Source organism: Dermacentor andersoni, chromosome 1 (genome assembly GCF_023375885.2).
Source record: "Dermacentor andersoni chromosome 1, qqDerAnde1_hic_scaffold, whole genome shotgun sequence".
NCBI classification, from domain to species: Eukaryota; Metazoa; Arthropoda; class Arachnida; order Ixodida; family Ixodidae; genus Dermacentor; species Dermacentor andersoni.
In genome coordinates, this window is record NC_092814.1 from 79,132,284 (window position 1) to 79,157,379 (window position 25,096).

The 25,096-nt window shown below is 45.7% G+C and overlaps 1 protein-coding gene and 1 non-coding gene across 5 annotated transcripts; one reads left to right on the forward strand and one right to left on the reverse strand.

Moving 5' to 3' along the window:
- The first annotated feature begins 1,589 nt into the window (after positions 1-1,589).
- Positions 1,590-25,046, forward strand: LOC126544069 (uncharacterized). Of its 4 annotated transcripts, none has more exons than XM_055061635.2 (5): positions 1,590-1,687; positions 1,807-1,949; positions 4,908-5,211; positions 24,160-24,306; positions 24,680-25,046. In XM_055061635.2, exons 2-5 carry the CDS (start codon positions 1,915-1,917, stop codon positions 24,914-24,916), a joined length of 723 nt encoding a protein of 240 aa, XP_054917610.1. In that variant the 5' UTR covers positions 1,590-1,687; positions 1,807-1,914; the 3' UTR covers positions 24,917-25,046. The 4 variants fall into 4 exon arrangements, with proteins under 4 accessions (XP_054917610.1, XP_072142201.1, XP_054917609.1 ...); XM_055061634.2 differs by having other exon boundaries at positions 1,603-1,687; positions 1,887-1,949; XM_072286100.1 differs by having other exon boundaries at positions 1,600-1,949.
- On the reverse strand, positions 13,210-13,293 carry TRNAL-CAG (transfer RNA leucine (anticodon CAG)). Its single transcript has one exon. It is a non-coding gene; the product is annotated as a tRNA-Leu (tRNA).
- Positions 25,047-25,096: the final 50 nt, after the last annotated feature.

The window sequence follows — 25,096 nt, forward strand, 5'->3', positions numbered from 1 at the left end:
CGTCACCTCGAGGCGCTGCATCGTCTAGTTTTCCGGCTGGGAGCGGCGTCCGAAGGGAGTCGGCGAATAGGAGCGACGGGGCTGGGGAGAGCGAGATTGTCGTCGTTGGGGCGAAGGCGAACGAGAATAGGGGCGGTTCGTTGCAGGAGAATCAGTGGCGGCATTATCGGAGCGTGCGGCATAAGGACGAGAAGGGCCACCTGAGGGGCGAGAGTAGGCAGTATAAGTAGGCCGGCTCGGGGAACTCCAGCGACTACGACAGTGCCGAGAAATGTGCCCGATTCGATGGCAGTGGAAACAAATAGGCTTGTCGTCAGCAGTGCGCCATTCAGATGGGTTGCGGAAACGTGGTGGGTAAGAAGATGCGGGACGGGGCGAAATCGAAGAAGCCGGGCGGGTATTAGGGCGATGGGCCGAGCAGATGGTGTGAAGACCCATGTTTTCAAACTCCTGGCGGACAACTGCCTGGATCAGTGAGACCGTGACTGCAGATGTGTTGGTGGGACTGGAGTCGAAGGCAGCCGGATAGGCGGCCTCGATCTCACGCCGGACGATCCTGGTAACATCGGCAGTGTTGTTGGGACGAGGAGCGTCGGCACAGGAAGATGTCGCTGGGGTGTTGGGCAGACGGGCAAACTGCTGGTCAATACGTCGGCTTTTGGCGAGTTCCAGGCGGCGGCACTCTCTTATAACAGCATCCACCGTCGCTACGTTGTTGCAAACGAGCAAGTTGAAGGCGTCATCGGCAATGCCTTTGAGGATGTGGGAAACCTTGTCTGACTCAGTCATGTGGGTGTCAACTTTGCGGCACAGAGCCAAGACGTCCTGAATGTACGTGACATAGGGCTCTGTTGACGTCTGCACACGGCCGGAAAGCGCCTTCTGCGCGGCAAGTTGTTGACCGTAGGGGTTGCCGAACAAGTCTCGAAGCTGTGTCTTAAGTGAATCCCAACTGGTGAGCTCATCTTCGTGCGTGCGATACCAAACTCGAGGTGTGCCACCGAGGTAAAAGACTACGTTGGCGAGCATAATAGTAGGGTCCCACCGGTTATTGCGGCTGACGTGTTCATACAGGCTGATCCAGTCATCGACGTCTTCCCCATCTTGGCCCGAGAATACGCCAGGATCACGGGGAGCGGGGAGAGTGATGTAGGTCGTCGAAGTGGCAGCAGGTGTCGGAGCCGGCGGAGTCGGGTTGTCGTCGCCGGGAGCCATGAAGGAAGGCTCGACGTACCGTCCACTGCGAAGCTCCGTGACGAGGTACAGGGAACGTCCACCTCCACCAGATATGTTACGTAGGAAGACGCAGACGAAAAGCTATGTACAAATATATTGACAAGGAAAATACGCTGCGCTTGGCCAAGAGGCAACAGCCCGCGCTAGCTTCTAATCGTCGTCGTCGTCTTCACACTGCTGGCCTTTCGTGATCGCGCATATTGTGCCGTAGCAATATAATACACCATGCTTTAGGCCAGCACCGTGTTCGAAAAGCTGTTGTGCCGTGTAAAAATATGACACGCAGAAATGTGGGTCTACTACCTCGCTTGGCTTCGCTTGGTTTGGTGCCTAATGGTATGGCTGAACCCACTACGGCGTGCCGGCTATTAGTCGGCCGGTTTCGCGTTCACTGACAACTTGTTGTGAAAGACGAAGAGAGAAAAGCAGCGACAGCAAACAATGAATGCGTGTAAGAAACTGCAGCACTTTAACAGCACATAGCGCTTTGATCCTAATGTTGTGCGTCGTAGCCAAGTCTAATCAGTGTAGCACTGCGCCGTTTCTAATCAGTGTGTGTGCTTACAACAGGTTTCATGAACGCCGATACTACGTCGAACTTCGTGTATACCCGAGCAACACCGCTTGCTTTCTCTTCTGTCAACTCACAGGCGACTGTTACTGCCAACACATCCGTGCATGGCCGGGCTGAAATCAGGAGCCGTTCAGCTCAGGTAAGTAACGAAAGTACAATCCCGGTGCCTCAAATGAAAGTGGAGCAACGCTGCTCATTCGAAAGCAACATGGCAAGGCTTTTGATTTGCAACAAACTTCTGTCCACATATGTACTTTTTTTTTTAATTTAAATACACGGTCTATTTCCGATTGTCGTAAATGTTCCACGAATTTGCGACTCGGACTTGTGAACGCTTTTTCTTGTCATTCTTCTGTTGCATGTTCTTAATCTAAGCCCCTCCATACATATTTCCGCTGACCAAAGCAGCGGTGGAGCGACAATGGAGGGGCTTTAGCATATTCTGCCTTTGCATTCTGCAGCTACGGTACTTTCGTACAATTGCAGTCTTTTTCTACTCCAAGTGCTATATTAAAAGTTAAATTAAAGTGTGTGGTTTTAGGTGCCAAAACAACGATCTGATTATGATGCACGCCGTTGTGGGGGACTCCGGAAATTTGGACTACCTAGGGTTCTTTAACGTGCACCTAAATTTAAGTACACGGAGGTTTTCGCATTTCGACCCCCATCGAAATGCGGCCGCCGTGACCGGGATTAGATCCCGCAACCTCGTGCTTAGGAGCCCAACACCACAGCCACTAAGCAACCACGGCAGGTCAAGGACTATCTTCAATATGTCATCATGGCGCCCTCTGATGTGCGCACGTCAGAACAGCACTCTGTCGCACTTTTCTGATTAGGCTGTCATGCTCAGTCCATCTGATTAATCTATAGCGCGGCTTGTTTCCCGTTCTCTGTCTAAGATAAACATAAAAGAGTAGTTTGATTTGATTATTTCAAGACTGCATGTAGCGGGAAGTACATAACTGATATCACAAACTCCCATATAAGTAGTGTAGAAGTCTGGACGACTTTGATATTGATGTTGAGCTTACGGTCTATCGAAGAGCTGCCGCCAGCGTGAGCTCAACCTAAGCTTTAACGCGGACCGCGAGGTTCGGAACTTCGTTCACCAACACAAGTTGATCATGGGGAGCAAACTGACGTGACTTTGTTTTTTAGATGCTTAAGCATTGCTTTGCCTACCCAACGAAGAAACCCGTCCGTCCGCCCGTCACGTAAGACGACTCGCTACAAAGAAATTAATGTACAAAACAAAGTAAATTCGAAAGGAAAAAAAAAACGTTGGCGGTGGTGAGTTTCCAACCTACGATCCCACGCTCAGAAGCCAAGTGTCTTACCCACTGGGCTAAACACCCATGCTTGCAAAAGGTGAATAGATCTTAACCATATGAATGCATTGTACCGGCGGTACAACACAAATGTAAAAGGAGAACAGTTTTTTATAAATGCTTTGTTGAAAGATTTGGTGATGGTGGAATAAACGCCATCTCTAGAACTACATGTAGAGCCGACTTAGTGCATTGTAGACATAAGGAAAAACTGAGACTTTGCGAAATCTAATGACAAACGCGCCACATTCCCAATGTGTTTCGGTGGTCGCGGGATGCGCCTCCCGTCGGGGTGTTCCTTCACCGAACAGAATGCCACCGACCCCTGAGGGCTCATGCGCTTGGCGTCGCGCAACACTGATAGATAAGCAGTCAATGAGTTCATAAGGATGATAAGAAGTGATTAGTGGTTATGTACGTCTCATCACGGCTGATAATGGTTCGGCGCGCGTACGTATAAGGTGCTAAAGAGCGATAACGACTTACAATGATCGGAACAGTTCTGATAAGGTTGCTAAGGACCCATAAAGGGCGGATAAAGTCTGATAAGGTTGATAAGGATCGGATCTATTGCGATAAGATTGATAACGACCGATTATGATTGACAAGGGTCGGATAGAGTCCGATAAGGTTGATAACGACCGATAAGGGTCGATAAGTGTTTATATTGGTTGGATCAAGTTATATAATATTGATAATGACACCGAGCTGCGTGGAGATGAGCAAGTGGCACAATGCTTACGCATACTCAGACAACTCCAGTGGAGTTTCTGCGTGAACGTTTTATCACATGTATAGATCGATCAGGAACAATAACTAAGCCTGCATAAATGTACGTCCCATTAAAGATGAAAAATGAGATATCGCCTAGTTTTAACAAAAAGTTATCGAGGCCCCAACTGCGGAAATACATAAATATGCCGCTCAAAGCTCAGGAAGGCTCTGCTTTTTGTTTGTTTTTTTCTGTTTTTTCCCCTCTAAGACCACGACGGCACCAGTCGCGGTATAGCCCAGTGAGTATGACATTGCGCTGGTTAGCTCGAGGTCGCGGGTTCGACCTCTGCCGCTGCAGCCGGTGTGCCTCATACTCGGATCGTGGTTTTGGCAAGTGAGGCCAAAACGACGATCTACGTTAATTCCTGCGTTGTGAGGAATTGTACAACTGCACTCGGTGTCGCTATCTCCATCCACGCGCTATGATACCCGGCCTATATCTATCTATATTAGCCCTGACAGATTTTTTGAACAACCTGACTGGACCAGGCTTGTGGATATAATGAACATAGATCATCAGACAAAATTCGGTGCTGCACATGACCAAGCGTACGCTGGTATTGAGCCCTGACATCGCACACCACAATCAGATTTGTCCGTTATGCACAGCAACTTCCGAAAGAAGCATGATCTAGGCACACGCGTTTGACTGCGCTGTCGTTCCAGTAAACCCACGCATGTGATCATAAAGGCCCGCCGGCATACTCCTCCAAGATGGTGCGAGTTTGAGGCAAAGCAAGTTCGATAATTCGCGCAGCATTGCTTAGAGTGAATGAAGCGCCGTCGCTTGGACAGCCAGCCCGCACGTTTCACGTAGTTTGCTCTGCATGTATACGCACGATCCGCCCACAGGACGCCCACGTTGCCCGCTCGTGGCCTTCGAATTACTGCGTACTGCTGAGAGAAGCCTGTCGCCCTAGTTCATCGCCCCTTCCCGCCCCACCCTCCGCAACCTCTGAACGAGTTACACAAGTACGAGCTCTTCAACGCAGGCGCGGCCTCGAGCGAAAGTCGGCAGCGAGACCCGCTTGCTCGAGTGCCCATCGGCCGGGCGGCTGGCGACTGAACGAGGGCCCTGGCAACGTGGGTGAGGCGATCGCGGAGAAGCTCGTCAAGTTGCTGTCCTCGGATGCGGCGAGCTCGCTGCACTCAGTGCCCTTGCCTCTGCTCGAGGCGCCGGACGCCGAATTGCGTGGTGCCAAGTTGCTGGGCCTAGACCGCTTTCGGCTGCGGCCGGACGACCCGGCCCGAGTCCTGCGCACGGACAAACATCTGCTCGTCCACATCCCGCTGCAGGCAAGCAGTTCGGTCCGCGCAGCCGTTGCTGCAAAAGACAGATCGAACCCTGTGGCCATTAGGCGTGAGACGGTGCACATGCGTGCGCGTTATAGAGGCGATCAGCAGTCCATCAACGCTCGCCCAGCACTTTTACCTTCCGCCGTCAGTACAAGTCATGTGTAGTTACAGATGGTTGTCAACGTTGAGTTGCGCGTCATCCCAGTAGGCCGGTGGCAATAACGACAAAACGCACCAGGAACTTATCCCGGTCCACGTTGTGCATATATTTATTACATCGAATTCCCGAAGTAGAACTATAGACTTAGCACAGTGTTGCGGGTGAAATGACATTACTCCCGTCACTACAACTATGGAGGTGGCAGTCGTATTCATTTAATACACCATCACCCCCTTTCTCAGTCTCTCTATTACGATACCCACTACCTTCACCCACCCCGCTTTTTCTTTTCTTCTTTCGCTGCATTCCCCGTAACTCAAAGGGGCCGAGGAATAGGTGGGGCTGCTTATTTGCTGCTTCACTACTTCTTCGCGACGACATCATATCTAATCGATGCCGCGGTCCAGCGAGTCCGTCTGAAATTTCACAAGGATTACGTTACTTTGACCGGAGAAGTTGTCGTTGATATTTTACCATAGCTGGCGCAATTAACAAATTATTCGGGCATCAAACATTTCGTAAAATAAATGAATAACCCTAGCTGCGGATGATGATGTCAGATGGCCTCGCCTTCTGGCGCACAACGCAAAGGGCCTGTCATCATCATCATCATCAGCCTAGTTACGCCCACTGCAGGGCAAAGGCCTCTCCCATACTTCTCCAACTACCCCGGTCATGTACTAATTGTGGCCATGTTGTCCCTGCAAACGTCTTAATGTCATCCGCCCACCTAACTTTCTGCCGCCCCCTACTACACTTCCCTTCCCTTGGAATCCAGTCCGTAACCCTTAATGACCATCGGTTATCTTCCCTCCTCATTACATGTCCGGCTCGAGCCCATTTCTTTTTCTTGATTTCAACCAAGATGTCAATTACCCGCGTTTGTTCTCTCACCCAATCTGCTCTTTTCTTATCCCTTAACGTTACACCTATCATTCTTCTTTCCATAGCTTGTTGCGTCGTCCTCAATTTCAGCAGAACCCTTTTCGTAAGCCTCCAGGTTTCTGCCCCGTAGGTGAGTACTGGTAAGACACAGCTGTTATACACTTTCCTCTTGAGGGATAGTGGCAACCTGCTGTTCATGATTTGAGAATGCCTGCCGAACGCACCCCAGCCCATTCTTATTCTTCTGGTTATTTCAGTCTCATGATCCGGATCCGTGGTCACTACCTGCCCTAAGTAGATGTATTCCCTTACCACTTCCAGTGCCTCGCTAGCTATCGTAAACTGCTGTTCTCTTCCGAGACTGTTAAACATTACTTTAGTTTTCTGTAGATTAATTTTCAGAACCACCCTTCTGCTTTGCCTTTCCAGGTCAGTGAGCATGCATTGCAATTGGTCTCCTGAGTTACTAAGCAAGGCGATATCACCAGCGAATCGCAAGTTGCTAAGGTATTCTCCATCAACTTTTATCCCCAATTTTTCCCACTCCAGGTCTCTGAATACCACCTGTAAACATGCTGTGAATAGCATTGGAGATATCGTATCTCCCTGTCTGACGCCTTTCTTTATTGGGATTTTGTTGATTTCTTTGTGAAGGATTACGGTGGCTGTGGAACCGCTATAGATATCTTCCAGTATATTTACATATGGCTCATCTACACCCTGATTCCGTAGTGCCTTCATGACTGCTGAGGTTTCGACTGAATCAAATGCTTTTTCGTAATCAATGAAGGCTATATATAAGGGTTGGTTATATTCCGCACATTTCTCTATCACCTGATTGATAGTGTGAATATGGTCTATTGTTGAGTAGCCTTTACGGAATCCTGCCTCGTCCTTTGGTTGACAGAAATCTAAGGTATTCCTGATTCTATTTGCGATTACCTTAGTAAATACTTTGTAGGCAACGGACAGTAAGCTGATCGGTCTATAATTTTTCAAGTCTTTGGCGTCCCCTTTCTTATGGATTAGGATTATGTTAGCGTTCTTCCAAGATTCCGGTACGTTCGAGGTCATGAGGCATTGTGTATATAGGGCGGCCAATCTTTCTAGGACAGTGTTCCCACCATCCTTCAACAAATCTGCTGTTACCTGATCCTCCCCAGCTGCCTTCCCCCTTTGCATAGCTCCCAAGGCGTTCTTTACCTCTTCCGGTGTTACTTGTGGGATTTCAAGTTCCTCTAGCCTATTCTCTCTCACCTTATCGTCGTGGGTGTTACTGGTACTGTATAAATCTCTATAAAACTCTTCAGCCACTTGAACTATCTCATCCATATTAGTAACGATATTGCCGGCTTTGTCTCTTAACGCACACATCTGATTCTTGCCTATTCCTAGTTTCTTTTTCACTGCTTTTAGGCTTCCTCCGTTCCTGAGAGCCTGTTCAATTCTATCCATATTATAGTTCCTTATGTCCGCTGTCTTACGCTCGTTGATTAACTTAGAAAGTTCTGCCAGTTCTATTCTAGCTGTAGGGTTAGAGGCTTTCATACATTGGCGTTTCTTGATCAGATCTTTCGTCTCCTGCGATAGCTTACTGGTTTCCTGTTTAACGGCGTTACCACCGACTTCTATTGCGCACTCCTTAATGATGCCCATAAGATTGTCGTTCATTGCTTCAACACTATGGTCCTCTTCCTGGGTTAAAGCCGAATACCTGTTCTGTAGCTTGATCCGGAATTCCTCTAGTTTCCCTCTTACCGCTAACTCATTGATTGGCTTCTTATGTACCAGTTTCTTCCGTTCCCTCCTCAAGTCAAGGCTAATTCGAGTTCTTACCATCCTATGGTCACTGCAGCGCACCTTGCCCAGCACGTCTACATCTTGTATGATGCCAGGGTTCGCGCAGAGTATGAAGTCGATTTCATTTCTAGTCTCACCATTGGGGCTCCTCCACGTCCACTTTCGGCCAACCCGCTTGCGGAAAAAGGTATTCATTATCCGCATATTATTCTGTTCTGCAAACTCTACTAATAACTCTCCTCTGCTATTCCTAGAGCCTATGCCATATTCCCCCACTGGCTTGTCTCCGGCCTGCTTCTTGCCTACCCTGGCATTGAAATCGCCCATCAGTATACTGTATTTTGTTTTGACTTTACCCATCGCCGATTCCACGTCTTCATAGAAGCTTTCGACTTCCTGGTCATCATGACTAGATGTAGGGGCGTAGACCTGTACAACCTTCATTTTGTACCTCTTATTAAGTTTCACAACAAGACATGCCACCCTCTCGTTAATGCTATAGAATTCCTGTATGTTACCAGCTATGTTCTTATTAATCAGGAATCCGACTCCTACTTCTCGTCTCTCTGCTAAGCCCCGGTAGCACAGGACGTGCCCACTTTTTAGCCCTGTATATGCTTCTTTTGGCCTCCTAACTTCACTGAGCCCTATTATATCCCATTTACTGCCCTCTAATTCCTCCAATAGCACTGCTAGACTCGCCTCACTAGATAACGTTCTAGCGTTAAACGTTGCCAGGTTCATATTCCAATGGCGGCCTGTCCGGAGCCAGGGATTCTTAGCATCCTCTGCAGCGTCGCAGGTCTGACCGCCGCCGTGGTCAGTTGCTTCGCAGCTGCTGGGGACTGAGGGCCGGGGTTTGATTGTTGTGTTCATATAGGAGGTTGTGGCCAAGTACTGCACCAGGGTGGCCAATCCTGCTCTGGTGAGAGTGCGTTACCGGTTCTGGTCACCGGGATCAGGCCGCACTCCAGGCCTGTTTGTGCAATTTTCTCAACACACGGTTTTTTTTTGTATTTTCCGGTGGAGAATTGTGCGGCATCGGGATTTGAATCACGGTCCTCTTGCACGGGAGGCGGATACTCTACCGTCCCCGTAGGAGTTAAATTAAAAATTAAATTATGGGGTTTTATGTGACAAAACCACTTCCTGATTATGAGGCACGCCGTAGTGGAGGACTCCGGAAATTTCGACCACCTGGGGTTCTTTAACGTGCACCTAAATCTAAGTACACGGGTGTTTTCGCATTTCGCCCCCATCGAAATGCGGCCGCCGTGGCCGGGATCCGATCCCGTGACCTCGTGCTCAGCAGTCTAACACCATAGCCACTGAGTAACCACGGCGGGTCCCGCAGGAGTTGTACGCCTCATTTAACCTACAGTGGTGCCCTATTTGATCAGTCAAGGTGGACCAATCTGAGCTCGGTTATACCGCACGGACGGCACTCGGCTAGAGAACCTGGTATTTATGACCTGCACATGTGTGGCCATACATAATTGAAGATATATATCTTTCTTTCTTTTTTATTTTAGGAGGGTTCCCGTACAGTGATAAAATAAAGGAAAAGACATTAAAAAGAAAGAAAAAAAGAAAGAAAAAGGGGGAAAAAAAGAAACATAACAAGTGATTTGAACTCGTGACCGTTGGTGTAAACCTAGCTAAATACCACAAGCAGCCCTAAAAGCTAGAACAATAAATGACTACGTTTAAAATGCTTTGCACAGAAACAGTGGCGCAGCCAGACATTTTTTTCGAGAAGGTGGGGTGGGGGGCAACCGCTTGACCGGGGACGGAGAAGGTGATGTGAGAGGTGGGGGGCTGGGCATGCACCGTATAAAAACACTCATGTCGGGGGGGGGGGGGGGCACGTGCCTGGTGTTCCACCCCCTGACTACGCCACTGCACACAAGACACTTTTTAACGCACCTGTGCTGCAAAGTAGGTTTAACGATTCGCTCATTTTAATAACTACACTAGTCCTTTGGCCGCGTGGCTCAAGCGCTATTTAGAGTACAGCACGCGTCACGCGGATCGAAGCTGTGAATTCAAATTCCTCGTGTTTGCACATAGGCGTATATACAGGGGGGTGGGGGGGAGCACTTGCCCCTCTTCTTTCAAAAGTGGGTGGTGGACAAAGTATGTTATTTGCCCCTATCCCCTCACTTTTGAAAGCGGGCACTTTCGGCTGCACGCTGGACAGTCCAAGAAAACTACAGCTAAATTTTCTTTATCGATAGAGTGACCACATAAGTAATGCTTTCCTTTACTACGCATCCCCTGCTTGGACAGCGAGGATTGCCTGTTGTGCCTTCTCGGGAGGCCCTGTAGCGGACGACGCGCGGGATTGGCCATACACACTCGCGTTACGGAGAACGCCTGACGCTGGGCAGTTTACGCCCTAATAAATGTCAGCTTGCGTAACTTGCATCATGCCCAGTTCTTTGGGACCGCTACATCCGTATTCGAAAACACAATCAGCTTGGTACATTTAACCTGCGGGAGAGGGGGAGGTCGGGATAACGTATTATGATCAGCCGCGCCCGACTGGTGTGCCTTACGGCATGAAATCATTGGATTGTCAAATGCGGGAACTATTTAATCTCTGTCTGAGATAGCCTACGTAGCGTTGCAGTCTCGGTTTCTTACCAAAATCAACAATCTAATCAAACCTCTTACAGCTGTAACTGCCGAATTTCATTGTGTAAGCACGACTTATCGTAGATATGCTCGTGAAAATGACCGTGGTCGAACGTGCAGACCCATTTCAATACCAATAGAACACTGATTTGATTCTTTTCTAAGGCATGTGCCACTTTTGACTGACGATTTCATTTTCAGGCTTTTTCTAAATAAGAGCTACACTATTACTTGTTTTCCGGCAGGAGAAAAAAGCAGCAAGTTAGGTATTCTGTAAGAGTCCACCTAGTGGACATGTCCATTTCGTCTGCTGCTGAAGTTCTGATTGGCTGAGCTGGACTGCGCATCCACTGCAGCCAGGCACCACAGCTAACCAGAACTTCAACAGCAGACGAAATAAACATGTCCACTAGGTGGACTCTTACAGAATACTTCCTCAGGTATTTCGTATTTCGAAAAAATGAGGGCCACTTTTTGGTGAAGTGTGCCAAAAATTCGCACTGTGTAGGTTGCTATGTGCTCTGAAAACAGTTCCTCAGTAGTCGCTTTCTCCCAATTTTTATGCGCCATACTTGGCATTTAGTCATTTTCCCCTGGTATCCTCGCTAAAATATTCGGGGCATGGTGTTTATATTTACTCGAAATACGAAGCGATGTTCTGAGTGACGAGCGATATATTTTTATTCTATGTAGGTTCATTACAGCCTTTGTAGAAAATCACTCAATGAAGCGTTCCACAGTGTCATACTGCCGCTAATCTAAATGTGTCCCAGATTCCTAGTACAACAGCCCAACAGACGGTTGACATTCCGTGAAAATTGAGAGAATTTTAAACGCAATGCGTTGCGAAATTTTCACTTTCCTGCTTTAGATGCAAGTGTTGCAGATAATTACTAAACTCCCCTTTTTCATGTGTTTTCGTGCACCATCCGAGATTCGTAGTTTGTTTCACTGGTGTCCTCGGTGAGCTGAACAAGGGATCTTGTTTCTATTTGGGGAAAATTAGGGGAATGGTATTGCCTATTTGTAGGCAATGTTCCAAATGGGTGGGTTAAATGTGCATTTTCCAGTAGAATACATGTACAAGTGATCCATAGCGTTATTAGTATGCGATTTATTGCAATTGATTGTTCGAAAGAAACAGCTTCGCTGCTAATCGGGTTGTGATTCTCCCAAGGTCGCACACATCTGCTCTTTCTTTCTTGGGAATATTGCAAGTAATCTATGTTGATTGTACTTCGTTGAGTATAACCTCGACAATACTATTAACTAAGCTAGCGATAAGTTTATGCTGTATACTTAAACATCAAGTACAATTGCTTGTTTAATTATTAAAATTATTTGCAGCAAATGCGCTTTTTTATGTGCGCTGTACTGCTGCTTCTTGGCGGGATCTGGGATGTCTGTGAGGTACTTGTTACCTTTTGTCCCTGTATCAGCTTGAAATATTATATAGTTGCAAGAAATAAATGCAAATTCAAATAATTTTTCGGGCCCCCATGGTCCACCATGTGTGAATGATAAATAGGTATATGCCTGTCAACCCTTTAACTAGCAAGATAAGAAAGGCTTGGCCTAGAACATTTTCATTGCTTTATTTCTTCATTATATTGTTCAAATACACATCAGCTGAAATATTGAGGAGATTGTCTAAAAGCTAAGCGAGATATAGTAGGTGAAAAATATTGTTGACCAGCTGGTTGAAGGTCAATGTATGGTCAAAAACTGGTGTTTGATACTTGCTTTGGCAAGGTCAATGCGTGTTCTTGAGATGCACTTCTATAGGGATAAAAAGAACAGCTTGCTTAAACAAACGACCACCATGTGCACTAAAAGAATGACGAAGTCCTCCAGTTTTTCATCAAAACATCTGCTGCTGCTCACGACTGAGATTTTTGTGTATGCCACTGTTGAGCAGGAACATAAAAGGATATAAATTGAGAGGCACAGACTAATATTCAGATTTGGCTCGTTTATGCAGATGTTTTGTTAGGTCCACAATATTGTTGCGCTACCAGTTATATATATATATATATATATATATATAGAGAGAGAGAGAGAGAGAGAGAGAGAGATTAGATCGTTTGCGGTTTGCCCCCGCTCCCTACACACACACACACACACACTCGAGAAATATTTCCATTTTCACTTCTCATGAAGGTGCTTTAAAAGAAACAAGAAATGTCCAACTAAACACACTATTCAGGCGCATATACTTTCTTTCATGGCTTCATATGGTTCTTCGGCTGTCGCTCATCTCCGGTAGCTTAATTCCCCCAACGCCTTTATCACGCGTCGGGTGCACGCGTGCTTAAAAGCGCTATTTGCAGCAACAAATACACCACTGACCCCGCAGCCGGCAGCGATCCGAGCATTTGTACGCGGGTTCGTGCACGCAATAACAAAATCGTTTCATATTTTATGAACCTCTGTGGCGAACACCTGAGCTTTCTTCTCGAGAAGATCCGCAGTATACGCATCAGTTGAAAAAAAAAGTAGGCGGCGGCAAAATAACGTGTCAGAAGTGGGATTCGAACCCACGCCCGGAAGACCGGACTGCGACCTGAACGCAGCGCCTTGGACCGCTCGGCCATCCTGACAACGCTTCGTAGAAATGCTAAAACACCTTGTAGTATACACGCTGGTAAACCAGCTCATTTTCCAAGGTTATTAGATACATGTTGTTGACCATGGAGTTTCCTTCCTCCGTGTTGTTGACAATGTATTGTCGTCCTCGAAAAATTCTCCCTTTGCGAAACCGTGTGATCAAGAAAACGGTTCGAGCTGCAGGGCTGTTCAAAACAAGGTACACACCCTCACCTACCGCAGTGCGCAAACATGACACTTTCCTGAGCGTCTTAAATCTCATGCATGTTAAATCTACATTTGCCGTCTACATCACCAATTATACCATTCTCGTTACCCGTAGAGGCAGTGGCGTAGCCAGAAATATTTTTCGCGGCTAGTACTATCACAGAACACCTAGAATAACTGGATAAGAGGGGAGGGGGCAAGCAGGTGTTGTCGCAGGCCGTTTTACTACAGCCTCTGTAGTTTTACGCCGGGGAGGGGGACAGACTCTTGGTTATCCCCCCGTGGCTACGCGGCCTTCCTCCAGGCATAGCCGCCTATATATAGGCGGCTATGCTCCAGGTATGTACTAAGCTTTTATGTATGGATGGATGGATGTTATGAGCGTCCCCTTTGGAACAGGGCGGTCGGCTGCGCCACCAAGTTCTTGTTATTTTATTGCCTAATGTCCTACCTATGTTAAAAAAGAAAAAAATGAAAAGAAAGAAAAAACACGATGAATTCCCATAACGAAAGTTTCTCAACCCCTGTTGTGGGGTTGAGAAACGTCTCCGTTGTTTGTGGTTTCCTTACTTTTCTTTCACCAATTATCCAATCGCCTTTTACTGATCTCTGTTGCGGACATGTTTACTTTCCCCCTGCTCTGGCTGAACTACAGTGTGCTAGAATAGTTTGCATGAACTACCATGTGCACACTGTAGGTTGAACCCAAGGGTTTCAAGGAGGCCAGTGATTACTAAATCGACAACTGGGCAGATATCTGTGTACGGGTACGTGCCGCCATCTGGGGACAAACTACCGAGCTAGCGCCGGATAAACTGCAGATGGGGTAGCTGATGGGTAGTACACTTTAGCTGTACTGGTTCTCTTGCAGTTTTTATCTGCGTTTCACCGTTCTTCGATAACATCGAAAAATACCAAAGCTTTTCTTAATTTTCATTTTTAACCTAAGATGGTCACGTTTCCGAACAATGTGGCACAAGAAAAAAAGTGAGAAAGATCAAATTTGCAGTGTTATGGCTAGATAATGGTTGTTTAGACGCTGAAAAAAAAAGAAAGAAAAGAAAAAAGAAAGCTGTTTTAGCCGCCTATAACAAGCACTAAAGCTGCCATTTAAGGCATATATAGGCACCAGATACTGTCCTTTAGGCATGGAGTGGAAACTCCGCTGTTTGCGGCGACCAGTAAAGGTCACAAGCCCGCGGATATGTTTTCATGCTGGCGGCACCTGGCGGCATGGGAAGAAATTACCGCCGTTTCGGTTGCCAGGGCAACCGGTTGAGCGTGTTGCTCCCGTTCGGCCGCGCGCGCCTGACTTCTACCACGGAGTGGCCGGAGCTACCGGAGCCGCCGAGCCGCCTGCCGGGCGCTGCTTTTTTTTTTTTTCCGCTGCGGCTTCTACGACGCGCCGCATGGTGCCGCCACTGTATACGGTAGCGTCGGCGCATGCAACAATTGTGACTTTATCTGATCGCCCGCGCCCGCTCGCGCTGACGGGAGTTTCACCTCCTATATGTCTTACTCCGTGGGCGGCCGCATTTCGATGGGGGCGAAATGCAAAAACGCCCATGTCTCGTGCATTGGGTGCACGTCAAAGATCCCCAGGTGGTCGAAATTTCCGGAGTTCCCCACTACGGCGTGCCGCATAATCATGTCGTAGTTTCGGTACGACAAGATTCGTCTGAAATCTAGTGTGACAATACGAGAAAGGTTGTGAAAGCAGCGGCAAACAAGCACCGTCTCAGGATGGTTTGATGTAGTGCGTTTTTTTTTTTTTTCACCTGCATTACGTAGCATAGGCGCAGACTACGAGGGGGCTCCGGGGCCCGAGCCCCCTACGGACTTTTCCAGGAGGGGGGGGGCTCAGCCCCCCCCCCCTTCCGGGCGATGCTCCCTCCCCCCTGAAACCCCCCCCCATCACACACACACACTTAAAGTATCAATAGGAGAGCTTTGTCACCCACATAATTTGAGGTTTCTTTTGAATTTCGTCCACCTTTTCACTTGAAATTTTACTGGGGCTCATATCTTACTGCATCATTGTGGGCGCGGACATGCAATTGATACTTCCGTTTCATTTCTGCAAATTGTGACAATAGGAGGACACAGGCATTAGAAGCACTAGCGGCGGTTGCGTCATCTGTATTTTCTCACTTCAACATTGCTTTAAACTTCCACTGTAAACACCATGCACATACACAATATATTTAAATGTACACACAGGACAAAGTTTATTATACTTTGGAAAGAGATGGAGGTAGCATATTAAAAATTCTTTCTAAAGGTGTGGATAGCCTACGACTAGAGAATGAATATGATGCTGCATGTTCACCACGCTTGAAATTGCTTTGCGTGCTTTTTTGACCATGGAAAAAGACCTATAGACTTAGTTACCTCATCGGCAGAGTCTTTCATGAATGACATGTGAAATGCAAGTGAATGTTGTGTGTCTCAGTGTTGCTTCCCTTTCCAGTAATCAATGGTAACGACTCATGACAAAAAATCATTTCTAATAATTTACAACATTTATTAGGCGTGGAAACATCATCACTTGCATGCAAAGGCCATAATTAAATACAGGGTGTCCCAATTAACTATAATGCACCGAGTTTATCAAAGAGCAATGCGTTACTCAAACAAAACCTAGCGCATATTGTTTACAGTACAGTGGAGTAGCTGCCAGTAATTTTTCGTTACTGAGGTTTAATTGGGTAATTGTAATTAATGATCTAACTCGAGACGTAGTATCCTAATTATCAAAGCGTCAATGAGGCATTTGAAGGGAAAGCCAAGGGACATCCAACTGCAGTATATTCAGCAACATACTAATTGTGTACTAATCTTTTCCGACTGATAAATAAACCCCACGAAAAATAAAAAAATACCAAATGACTGTGTTCCCACCTGCATCATAAAGCAGCGCCCTCGAACAGGCTCCCTCTGAGTTATACAGAACGAAATAAAGCAAACATTGTGATCGAGCTAGTTCCTTATATGCCGCGCCCCGGCCGAAGTAACACGTCACATTTGGCGTTAGTTGGAAACAAGCTGTGATAGCTGTTGTCTTAGCATAGATAAAGTGCACAGATTTTGTTTGTTTTTTGCCACAAGATATATCACCACAAAAACAAATTTACAAGATCAGTGCAAAGGTTTAAAGGTGCGTTTTGTTTCTTCCCATTCGCCATGTCTTTCTCTAATGAGCAGAAGGTAAACATGATCCTTGCCTTGGGATCTGCAAACAGTAACAAGAAGAAGGCCGCAAATATACATATCAGACATCGAAGTGTGGCGGTAGACCAAATCATCGACTATCATCAATAATTATGAAAACCTGAGACGGACCGGCAGCTTCAAGAAACAGCGGTGGAGACCCGCCGTGGTTGCTCAGTGGCTATGGTGTTGGGCTGCTGAGCACGAGGTCGCGGGATCGTATCCCAGCCATGGCGGCCACATTTTGATGGGGGCGAAATGCGAAAAAACCTGTGTACTTAGATTTAGGTGCTCTTTCCGGAGCCCTAAATCTTAGGTGCAAATTTCCGGAGCCCTCCACTACGGCATGCCTCATAGTCAGAAACTGGTTTCGGCGCGTAAAACGCCATAATTAAAAAAAAAAACAGTGGCGGAGGACTTTATCTTTGAGTTCTAGCCTACGCACAGATGTTCTAGCATTTATGGCCTCAAACCCTCGTGCTAGAGTGCGGGACGTGGCCACCCAGGCACCAATTTCCAACTCATCAGTTTGGAGGATTCCAAATGACGGTCTTTCATCCGTATCACATTAACTAGAACCAACGCTTGGACGATAGGGACCAGCGGAATCGTCTAGATTTCTCGAATTGGGTCTCACAAAAGCCGATGTGTCACCGGACTTTTTGGGCATTGTCATGTGGACGGATGAAGCCAATTTTCGCAGGAATGCCTTGGTAAGTTTGCATAACGCACACCATTGTAGGGACTCCAATCTACACTGGGTAAAGCGCTATCGGCACCAGTACCAGTGGCCGCTCAATGTGTGGTTCGGAATTTATGCCGGTTCTATAATCGGTCCCATCTTCTTCAATCACACACTCAACTGGACAGCGTTACATGAACGAAATCCTTGAAGGAGTGGTGGATGAGTTTCTCAGCAAAGTCCCGCTGTAACGTCTTCCATTTCTATGGTATCAGCAAGATGGAGCACCAGCACACAACAGCAGCCGAGCACGAAACTAGTTGATGTGTCTTTTTATGCGCAATAGATTGGAAGGCACGGGCCTCTAAATTGGCCGGGTAGGTCACCTCACCTCTCCACTCGATTTCTTTGTTTGGGGTTATGTGAAAGATTGTGCTTACACGATCGAGACGGACGTCAGATTAGTTCAAGGCAAGGATGATGGATGTCTGCCGTAGAATTCTCTCTACACGTTGGCCGCTTCCCAGTCTGTTTATTTCGCTTTTATTTTCTGACACGAACCTGTTTTTGCAGCACTTTCATGAAAAATAAAACGGTCACATTAATTTGGCTTTGGTCCGATCGAAGCAAGTTTCTGGCCCAAAATATAGCTTTGCGCCCACTCTTTCCATGCGGTGCAATCAATGCTCGGAGTTTGAAACATGCTATGCCTATTCCATTGCTTTTCGCATTTCACGCGTGGTCAGAACGACGCTTCAGCCGAATTATCAAGGGGCTTTTGCTACCAATGTGATCAGTCGGCCTTGAGAGACGGATAATAAACGTGATGTAGAAATGAGAGGAAGGAATAGCTGCTAAGCCGCGAAACCTGCTGTTGGTGCTCCTTTTGTACACCATTATTAAGGTGATGTGCTGTCTCTTCGGGTTTGCGAGAGGCAATTCAATTGCTTTCAATCAGCTTATTTGAGGGCGCTGCTTTATGATGTAGGTGAGAGTGCAGTCACGTGATATTTTTCATATTTCGTGGGGTTTCTTTACCAGTAGGAAAAAATTTGTACGCGATTAGTGCGTCGCCAAAACACTGCAGTTAGGTGTCATTTGAGGGTGCCTACAAATGCCTCATTGACACTTTGAAAATTAGGACAGTACTTCTCGAGTTAGATAATTAATTGCAATTACCGAATTAAATCTCAGTAACAAAAGAATTACTGGCGGCTACTCCACTGTACTGGAAACAATATGCACTAGGTTTTCTTCAAGTAACGCAAATACTCTTCTTTAATGTCTTGGTACATGATAGTTGCGGAACACTGTATAATTCACTCAGTAACCGAAACGAGGCCCAACCGGGTTCACTTGAAATCAGAATCAACAGCAGTCATGAGCCACAGCGCTCGTACTCGGACTCAAAGAAAAAATTGGCATTGGCTTAGCTCGGCTATGCCAGGATATGCGTAGCGAAAGCTAAGGCATAGCATGGTTAGCCTTGGTTAATCTTGATTGCAAGTCCAGGTTAGTCTGGTTGTCTAGCTATGCGGCGTTTAGCCAGTCGTTCAGCGCGCTGTTCGTATGTTTCCTGGGCGATTCGTTTCCTCTTCATCTCGTTCCGATGTCGATTCCAGGCCTCCTCCTGCTTATCAGAATTGTCGCCGTCCATACTGCCGCTTCAACTGTGGTTGCGGCGCACGCGAGCTCTCCTTTTCAATCCTCCGACATGTTATCAGGCATGCGACACAGCTGGCAAAGCGAGCGGAGGCGAGCGCAACGACGAGGAACGTGGTGTGACGTCATACCAAACGGCAGTGGCGGAACACCTGTGACTCGGTGCTACTAATGCGTGCGCAGTAATGACTAGGGAGCGAGAGAGAAATATCCGCAGCGAGGCGCGCATTTTGACGTCATGTGCCTCCTCGGCGAAATAGCAAGTTCGCGGCCAATAAAGCTTTCGCTTTAAAAAAAAAACGAGCTAGAGAGAGAGAGAGAGAGAGAGAGGCTGCAGTTTCGCCGGAAAGGCGAAGCAGTATTAGTGATAACCAAGTACGCGACAATTACACGAAGCACTATTACACCACCGACAGGATTCAGGCTGTGAAATTTAACTGTCTCCTCCTATGAGGCCTTGTATAAAGTCATAAAGTCATATAATGCCGTCACTTCAGCATTCAATTCTTTGAGGTTACACGCAGTTTCTTCAAGTGCAAGAAATTATATACATATATATATATATGTGTGTGTGTGTGTGTGTGTATGGTTCGGAAAGCTGGTCAGCCCCCCGGAGAAATGAAAACTCTCCGCCTATGTTACTAAGTATTCAGAAAAGGAATGCTCAGCATGCACTAAGTTAGCAGCACATACTTGTACATCAGAATGTTCGATGATCCAACGCCGTCTGGATTTGTCGGATGTTTAGTCAAAACTGTTGCCAATTCTTTCACTACCAAAAACCCAGGATTTTGTACAATACGGATTGAGGTTTCGAACTCTGTAAGCAACAGCTCCATTGGGGATGCTGGTGAACCTTTCCTGAAGATCCAGAATGAGTCGCACAACATTCTGGGTAAGAGTTGCGCCAGACAATCACTCATGTCGGCTAAAAACGTGAAGCACACAAGAATGCTAAGTCACGTTCAAGTGTATCGTTGCGTAGAGCAGTCTGAGCCCTTCTGATCTAGTCTGTTGCGAAGCTAGTAATAACAGCCTTTACACCAGCATGGACGCAGCCTGAAATCAGTGAAAAGGAAACTGGCATAGGACAAGCCAAGATGTATGCATAGTAAAAGCAGCGGAAGAATTTTATACCTACCTGTACAGTACCCAGAGGACTCAGGAGAACTCCATTCGAAACAGTAATGAACAGGATACTTATATAGTGACCCAGAGCAGCCACGCTACCCTCATTCGAAGTAGTAATGAACAGGATACAGGGGCTCCTCCTATAACAAGCGATGAGGTCAGAAGGGCCTTGCAAGACATGAAACGGGGAAAAAGCGGCAGGACAAGATGGAATAACAGTATATTTAATCAAAGATGGAGGAGACATAATACTTGGAGAGATGGCGGCTCTATTTACAAAGTGCCTATCAACTGCAACGGTCCCAGAAAACTTGAAGAATGCTAACATTATACTAATCCACAAAAAGGGAGACGTTAAAGAATTGAAAAATTATAGGCCCATTAGCTTACTCCCAGTATTATATAAAATATCCACCAAAATAATCTCTAATAGAATAAGGGCCACGCTGGACTTCAGTCAACCAAGGGAACAGGCAGTTTTCAGGAAGGGATACTCTACAATGGATCACATCCATGTCATCAATCAGGCAATCGAGAAATCTGCAGAGTACAATCAGCCTCTCTATATGGCTTTCACAGATTACGAAAAGGCATTTGATTCAGTAGAGATACCAGCAGTCATAGAGGCATTGTGTAATCAAGTACAGACCGCTTACGTAACTACCTTGGGAAATATCTACAGAGATTCCACAGCTACCTTAATTCTCCACAAGAAAAGTAGAAAGATACCTATAAAAAAAGGTGTCTTACAAGGAGACGCAATTTCTCTAATGCTATTCACTGCGTGCTTGGAAGAAGTATTCAAGCTATTAAACTGGGAAGGCTTAAGAGTAAGGATTGACGGCGAATACCTCAGCAACCTTCTGTTTACCAATGACATTGTTCTATTCAGCAACACTGCAGACGAGTTAAAACACATGACTGAGGACCTTAACAGAGAGAGTTGGGTTGAAGATTAATATGCAGAAGACAAAGATAATGATGAACAACCGGGTAATCTGTGAAGGAGCATGTTTACGTAGGTCAATTAATCACAGGGAACGCTGATTATGAGAAGGAAATTCATAGAAGAATAAAAATGGGTTGGATCGCACATGGCAAACATTGTAAGCTGCTGACTGGAATCTTACCGTTATCATTGAAAAGGAAGGTGTATAATCAGTGCATTTTACCGGTGCTGACATATGGGGCAGAGACTTGGAGACTGACAAAGAAGCTTGAGAACAAGTTAATGACCGCACAAAGTGCAATGGAATGAAGAATGCTAGGCATAACCTTGAGAGACAGAGAGTAGTTTGAATCGGAGTGCAAATGCGTATAGCCGATATTCTAATTGATATTAAAAGAATAAAAATGGAGCTGGGCAGGTCATGTAATGTGCAGGTTAGATAACCGTTGGACCATTCGGGTTACAGAATGGGTACCAAGAGAAGGGAAGCGCAGTCGAGGACGGCAGAAAACTAGGTGGGCCGATAAAATTAGGAAATTCGTGGGCGCTAGTTGTAATCGGTTGGTGCAAGACAGGGGTAATTGGAGATCACAGTGAGATGCCTTCGCCCTGCAGTGGTCATAAAATAGGCTGATGATGATGATGACACCAGCAGACTGTTTGTGATAATAATTGACTACCTTCAGGCAAGTTTTCCACCAGGTTATAAGCAAAATGAGGCTATGAAAAAACACGGAAAAAGGCAGTTTTAGGCTCTAAAAATACAATACAGACACCAACACTGAAATAGGCATTGATAAGCATGATAAAGGTGCTACTAAAATGTTCCTAGACCCATAGTTTCTGCTTATGTGTTAACTTGGAATAATAAGAACGTAAGAAAAAATTGACATTTTACCTAAAGTTCCAGTTTCTAGTTATGGCATGTGAGCAACACATAATTGCTAAACCGAGTTTGTAACAAAGTGGATCATGCTTTAAAAATAGCTCAATATGTTAAGTAATTTGATATACCCGATCCCAGGTATAATGTATGTTTACAAAAATTTATGTTGAGCTTATTATACATAACAGAACAATCCTGCACACAGCAGTTTTGGAACATTTCGTGGCTGCCTGATTCTCACACTAACACCTGCAAGTAACACAGCAACTTGATACAATTTATAGCTCTATCAGGTCATGCGTCATTTCGCACACTACCTGGTTATGTACTGAAACATGTTCAGACAGCATATGCACAAAAACAAAAGCCTATGTCGCTATTTTTATACGCAGGTTGTAGGCGCTCAAGAGTTCAATATATGAAACGTGTTTGTTTTGAGGGATTTATTTTGCATGAATATCATCAAGTTTTGGATGTTGGATATAAAGCATAATTCACTGTACGTAGGTTTATGAGGTTTCACTGTATTGGTAAAACACAATAAGTATATTCACACAAGTCATAAATTAGCTTGTGTAGTGTGCCCCTTTTTTCGTCCCTTGAGTTAGTGCCAAGTTAAGTTTGTGACCATGAATCCAATACAACTAGCCCAATTTGCTGGTTTCTTTCCATCATGGCTATATGTGACTCTAAATATCCAGCTTACCTTAATTTATTATCTTTGGATAATTTAGTACAGCAAGTTTGAACCAGGAAAGAGGAAATAGTGTTTGCAGCAGCAGCATATCTCAGCCTATCTAGGCATATCACAGAGGCTGCCAAAATGACAGGTAAACTTTTACGTAGTAATCATTGAAAGAAATCTGGTACTTGTGTGCAAATAGCCACACACATTTCTTTTAATATTAGCGAGTTTTAGAACAGAAGCCCCAAACGTTTGGGGCCCCAAAAAAATAGTGTCGAAGCCACTGTGCATGTGTGAGACGCAAACTGCGTTTGGGTTGGACAAGAAAGTTGAAGTCTTATAAATTCATGCTCAGCAATGATACAAGCTGGTGTAAAATCATATGAAGGCACGTGTTTATCAGAAAGCTGCTGCAGACTTCAGTTGCCATCTAAATATTTCAACATAAAAGCAGGATGCCCGGCAATATTACTTTCGGTTTATGGGTGTCGCCATCTTGGGGTGTCCTATGAACAGATTAAGTTGATGCTGAGTGATGTCTAGTTAACACAGTGACCACACATTGAACACACCTCTACCATCATTCTCATGCATATCTGTAATGATTGTATACTGTATATTGGGTGCTGCATTTAACGTCCATGTTAGCAACCAATTATGGCAGCATTCTGATGCTTTCTTAAAACGGTGCATACCAAACCATTACAAATTGCATAGCTCTGCACATGAACTTACCACACCACACAGGGAAGATGCTGTTGCGGCACTCGCTGCAGCTGCCACTTCCATGCGATCGTCAAACAAGTAGCCAAGCGGCTATGTGGGCGTAGAAGAGGGCAGTAGGGCTCAGTCAAGGCATCCCCCTTAGTGTAGTCAACCCTATGCAAAAGGCTCGTTTTCGCATCTTATTCCTTTTCTTAGGCCCTGGATGTTAGACTCCTCTTGCCTTACCCATGGACCAAAAGCAACAAATTTGGCCATGCCTCTTATCAGCCAACCACTGTATTACTAGAATGAAATTCCACAGAATAAAAATGGTTACTTTTCGTTCACTCTTCATAACACACATTTTTATTACTAATGGTAGTCTGCCTACATTCTATCATGTCCAAGAGCTGAAAACGTTAGAAAAAAAGAATGAAACACCACTGCAGCAAAACTTAACTACATAGACACATTGGTGTGAAAATAAATGGTAAGTGGCATTTTAATATAAAACATCTGGTAACTAACATGTGAAGCTGTAGGTGCTCTATAAATTAAAGGGGTAGTGGAATTTTACATGGTGCCATACAAATCAACATTCCCATGCTAGTGGTACTGGCAAAAAGTGCGTTTCAGAGTTCCTGTTGCTCCCTGTTGCCATATGTATGCTTCAGATGCAAATGGACTGCTGAAAAACCCCACCTGAAAAAAAATCCTGGCAATGCCACTGTCTCGTACACAGGTGCAAGACCTAAATGTAACTGGCAAATACACCGCACTGCGACCCCATGTCATCACGAAGGGGAAGTTCAAGGCACGTCTGCAATGCCTGCAAATCTACACAGAGATTGCCATCTGCAGTAGCCATCCAAAACTGGAGACGCTCGAGGTCAGTTTGTTTTGGAATACTAAAAAACATACTCACTTCATTAGATGTAGTCTTGTGAGCAATACTACATGGAACACTCAATTTATATTCAAGAGGCCACAGTGGCTCAGCATCTATGCCAAACATGTCCCACAAGGCTGCCTGTTCAAAGGTAAAGTTGTATACTTGGCACATAATCACGTCTATGTGCAAGACCACATTATGCTAGCAATTTTTGCTTGAGAAAAAGATTTGGTGTTCCCTTTCATATTGCTCATGGGTGTTCAATGCAAGCGATATTATGCACGGTTGCATCTCTTTGCACACCAGGAAGTTGGGGAGCAACAAAACTTGTTAGCAAGTTTGTATATAAGCTCAAATTATTCCCTTGCAGGTAATGAAAATGGAAGGACTCAGCCTCATGTCTGCAAAAGGCATGACTGTATTCCTGAACTGGATGCTGCTCACTATGATTGACAACTTTGTTAATCGCAACCAGGCACAGTTGTTCAGACTAATCAGAGAAGCCTCATGGAAAGCCTTTGCAGTGCATGTGATGAGTGTTCTGCCTCACCTTGATGTGAGGTATATTTCAAAGAAGCAGCCATGCCACCATGAAGAACCAAACTGAACATCTTCAGAAAACAGCCACAGGAACCTCGTGGTCCATTCGATTCGCATTCGATTCGAATTACTAGAGAAAGCCAAACCAACTTTGCATGGCTATCAAAATGAATAAAAAAAAGCATTCTACAAAGGAATATATCAACGTTTTTTCCATCAAGCATACTGCTAGTACAAAGTGGCATCA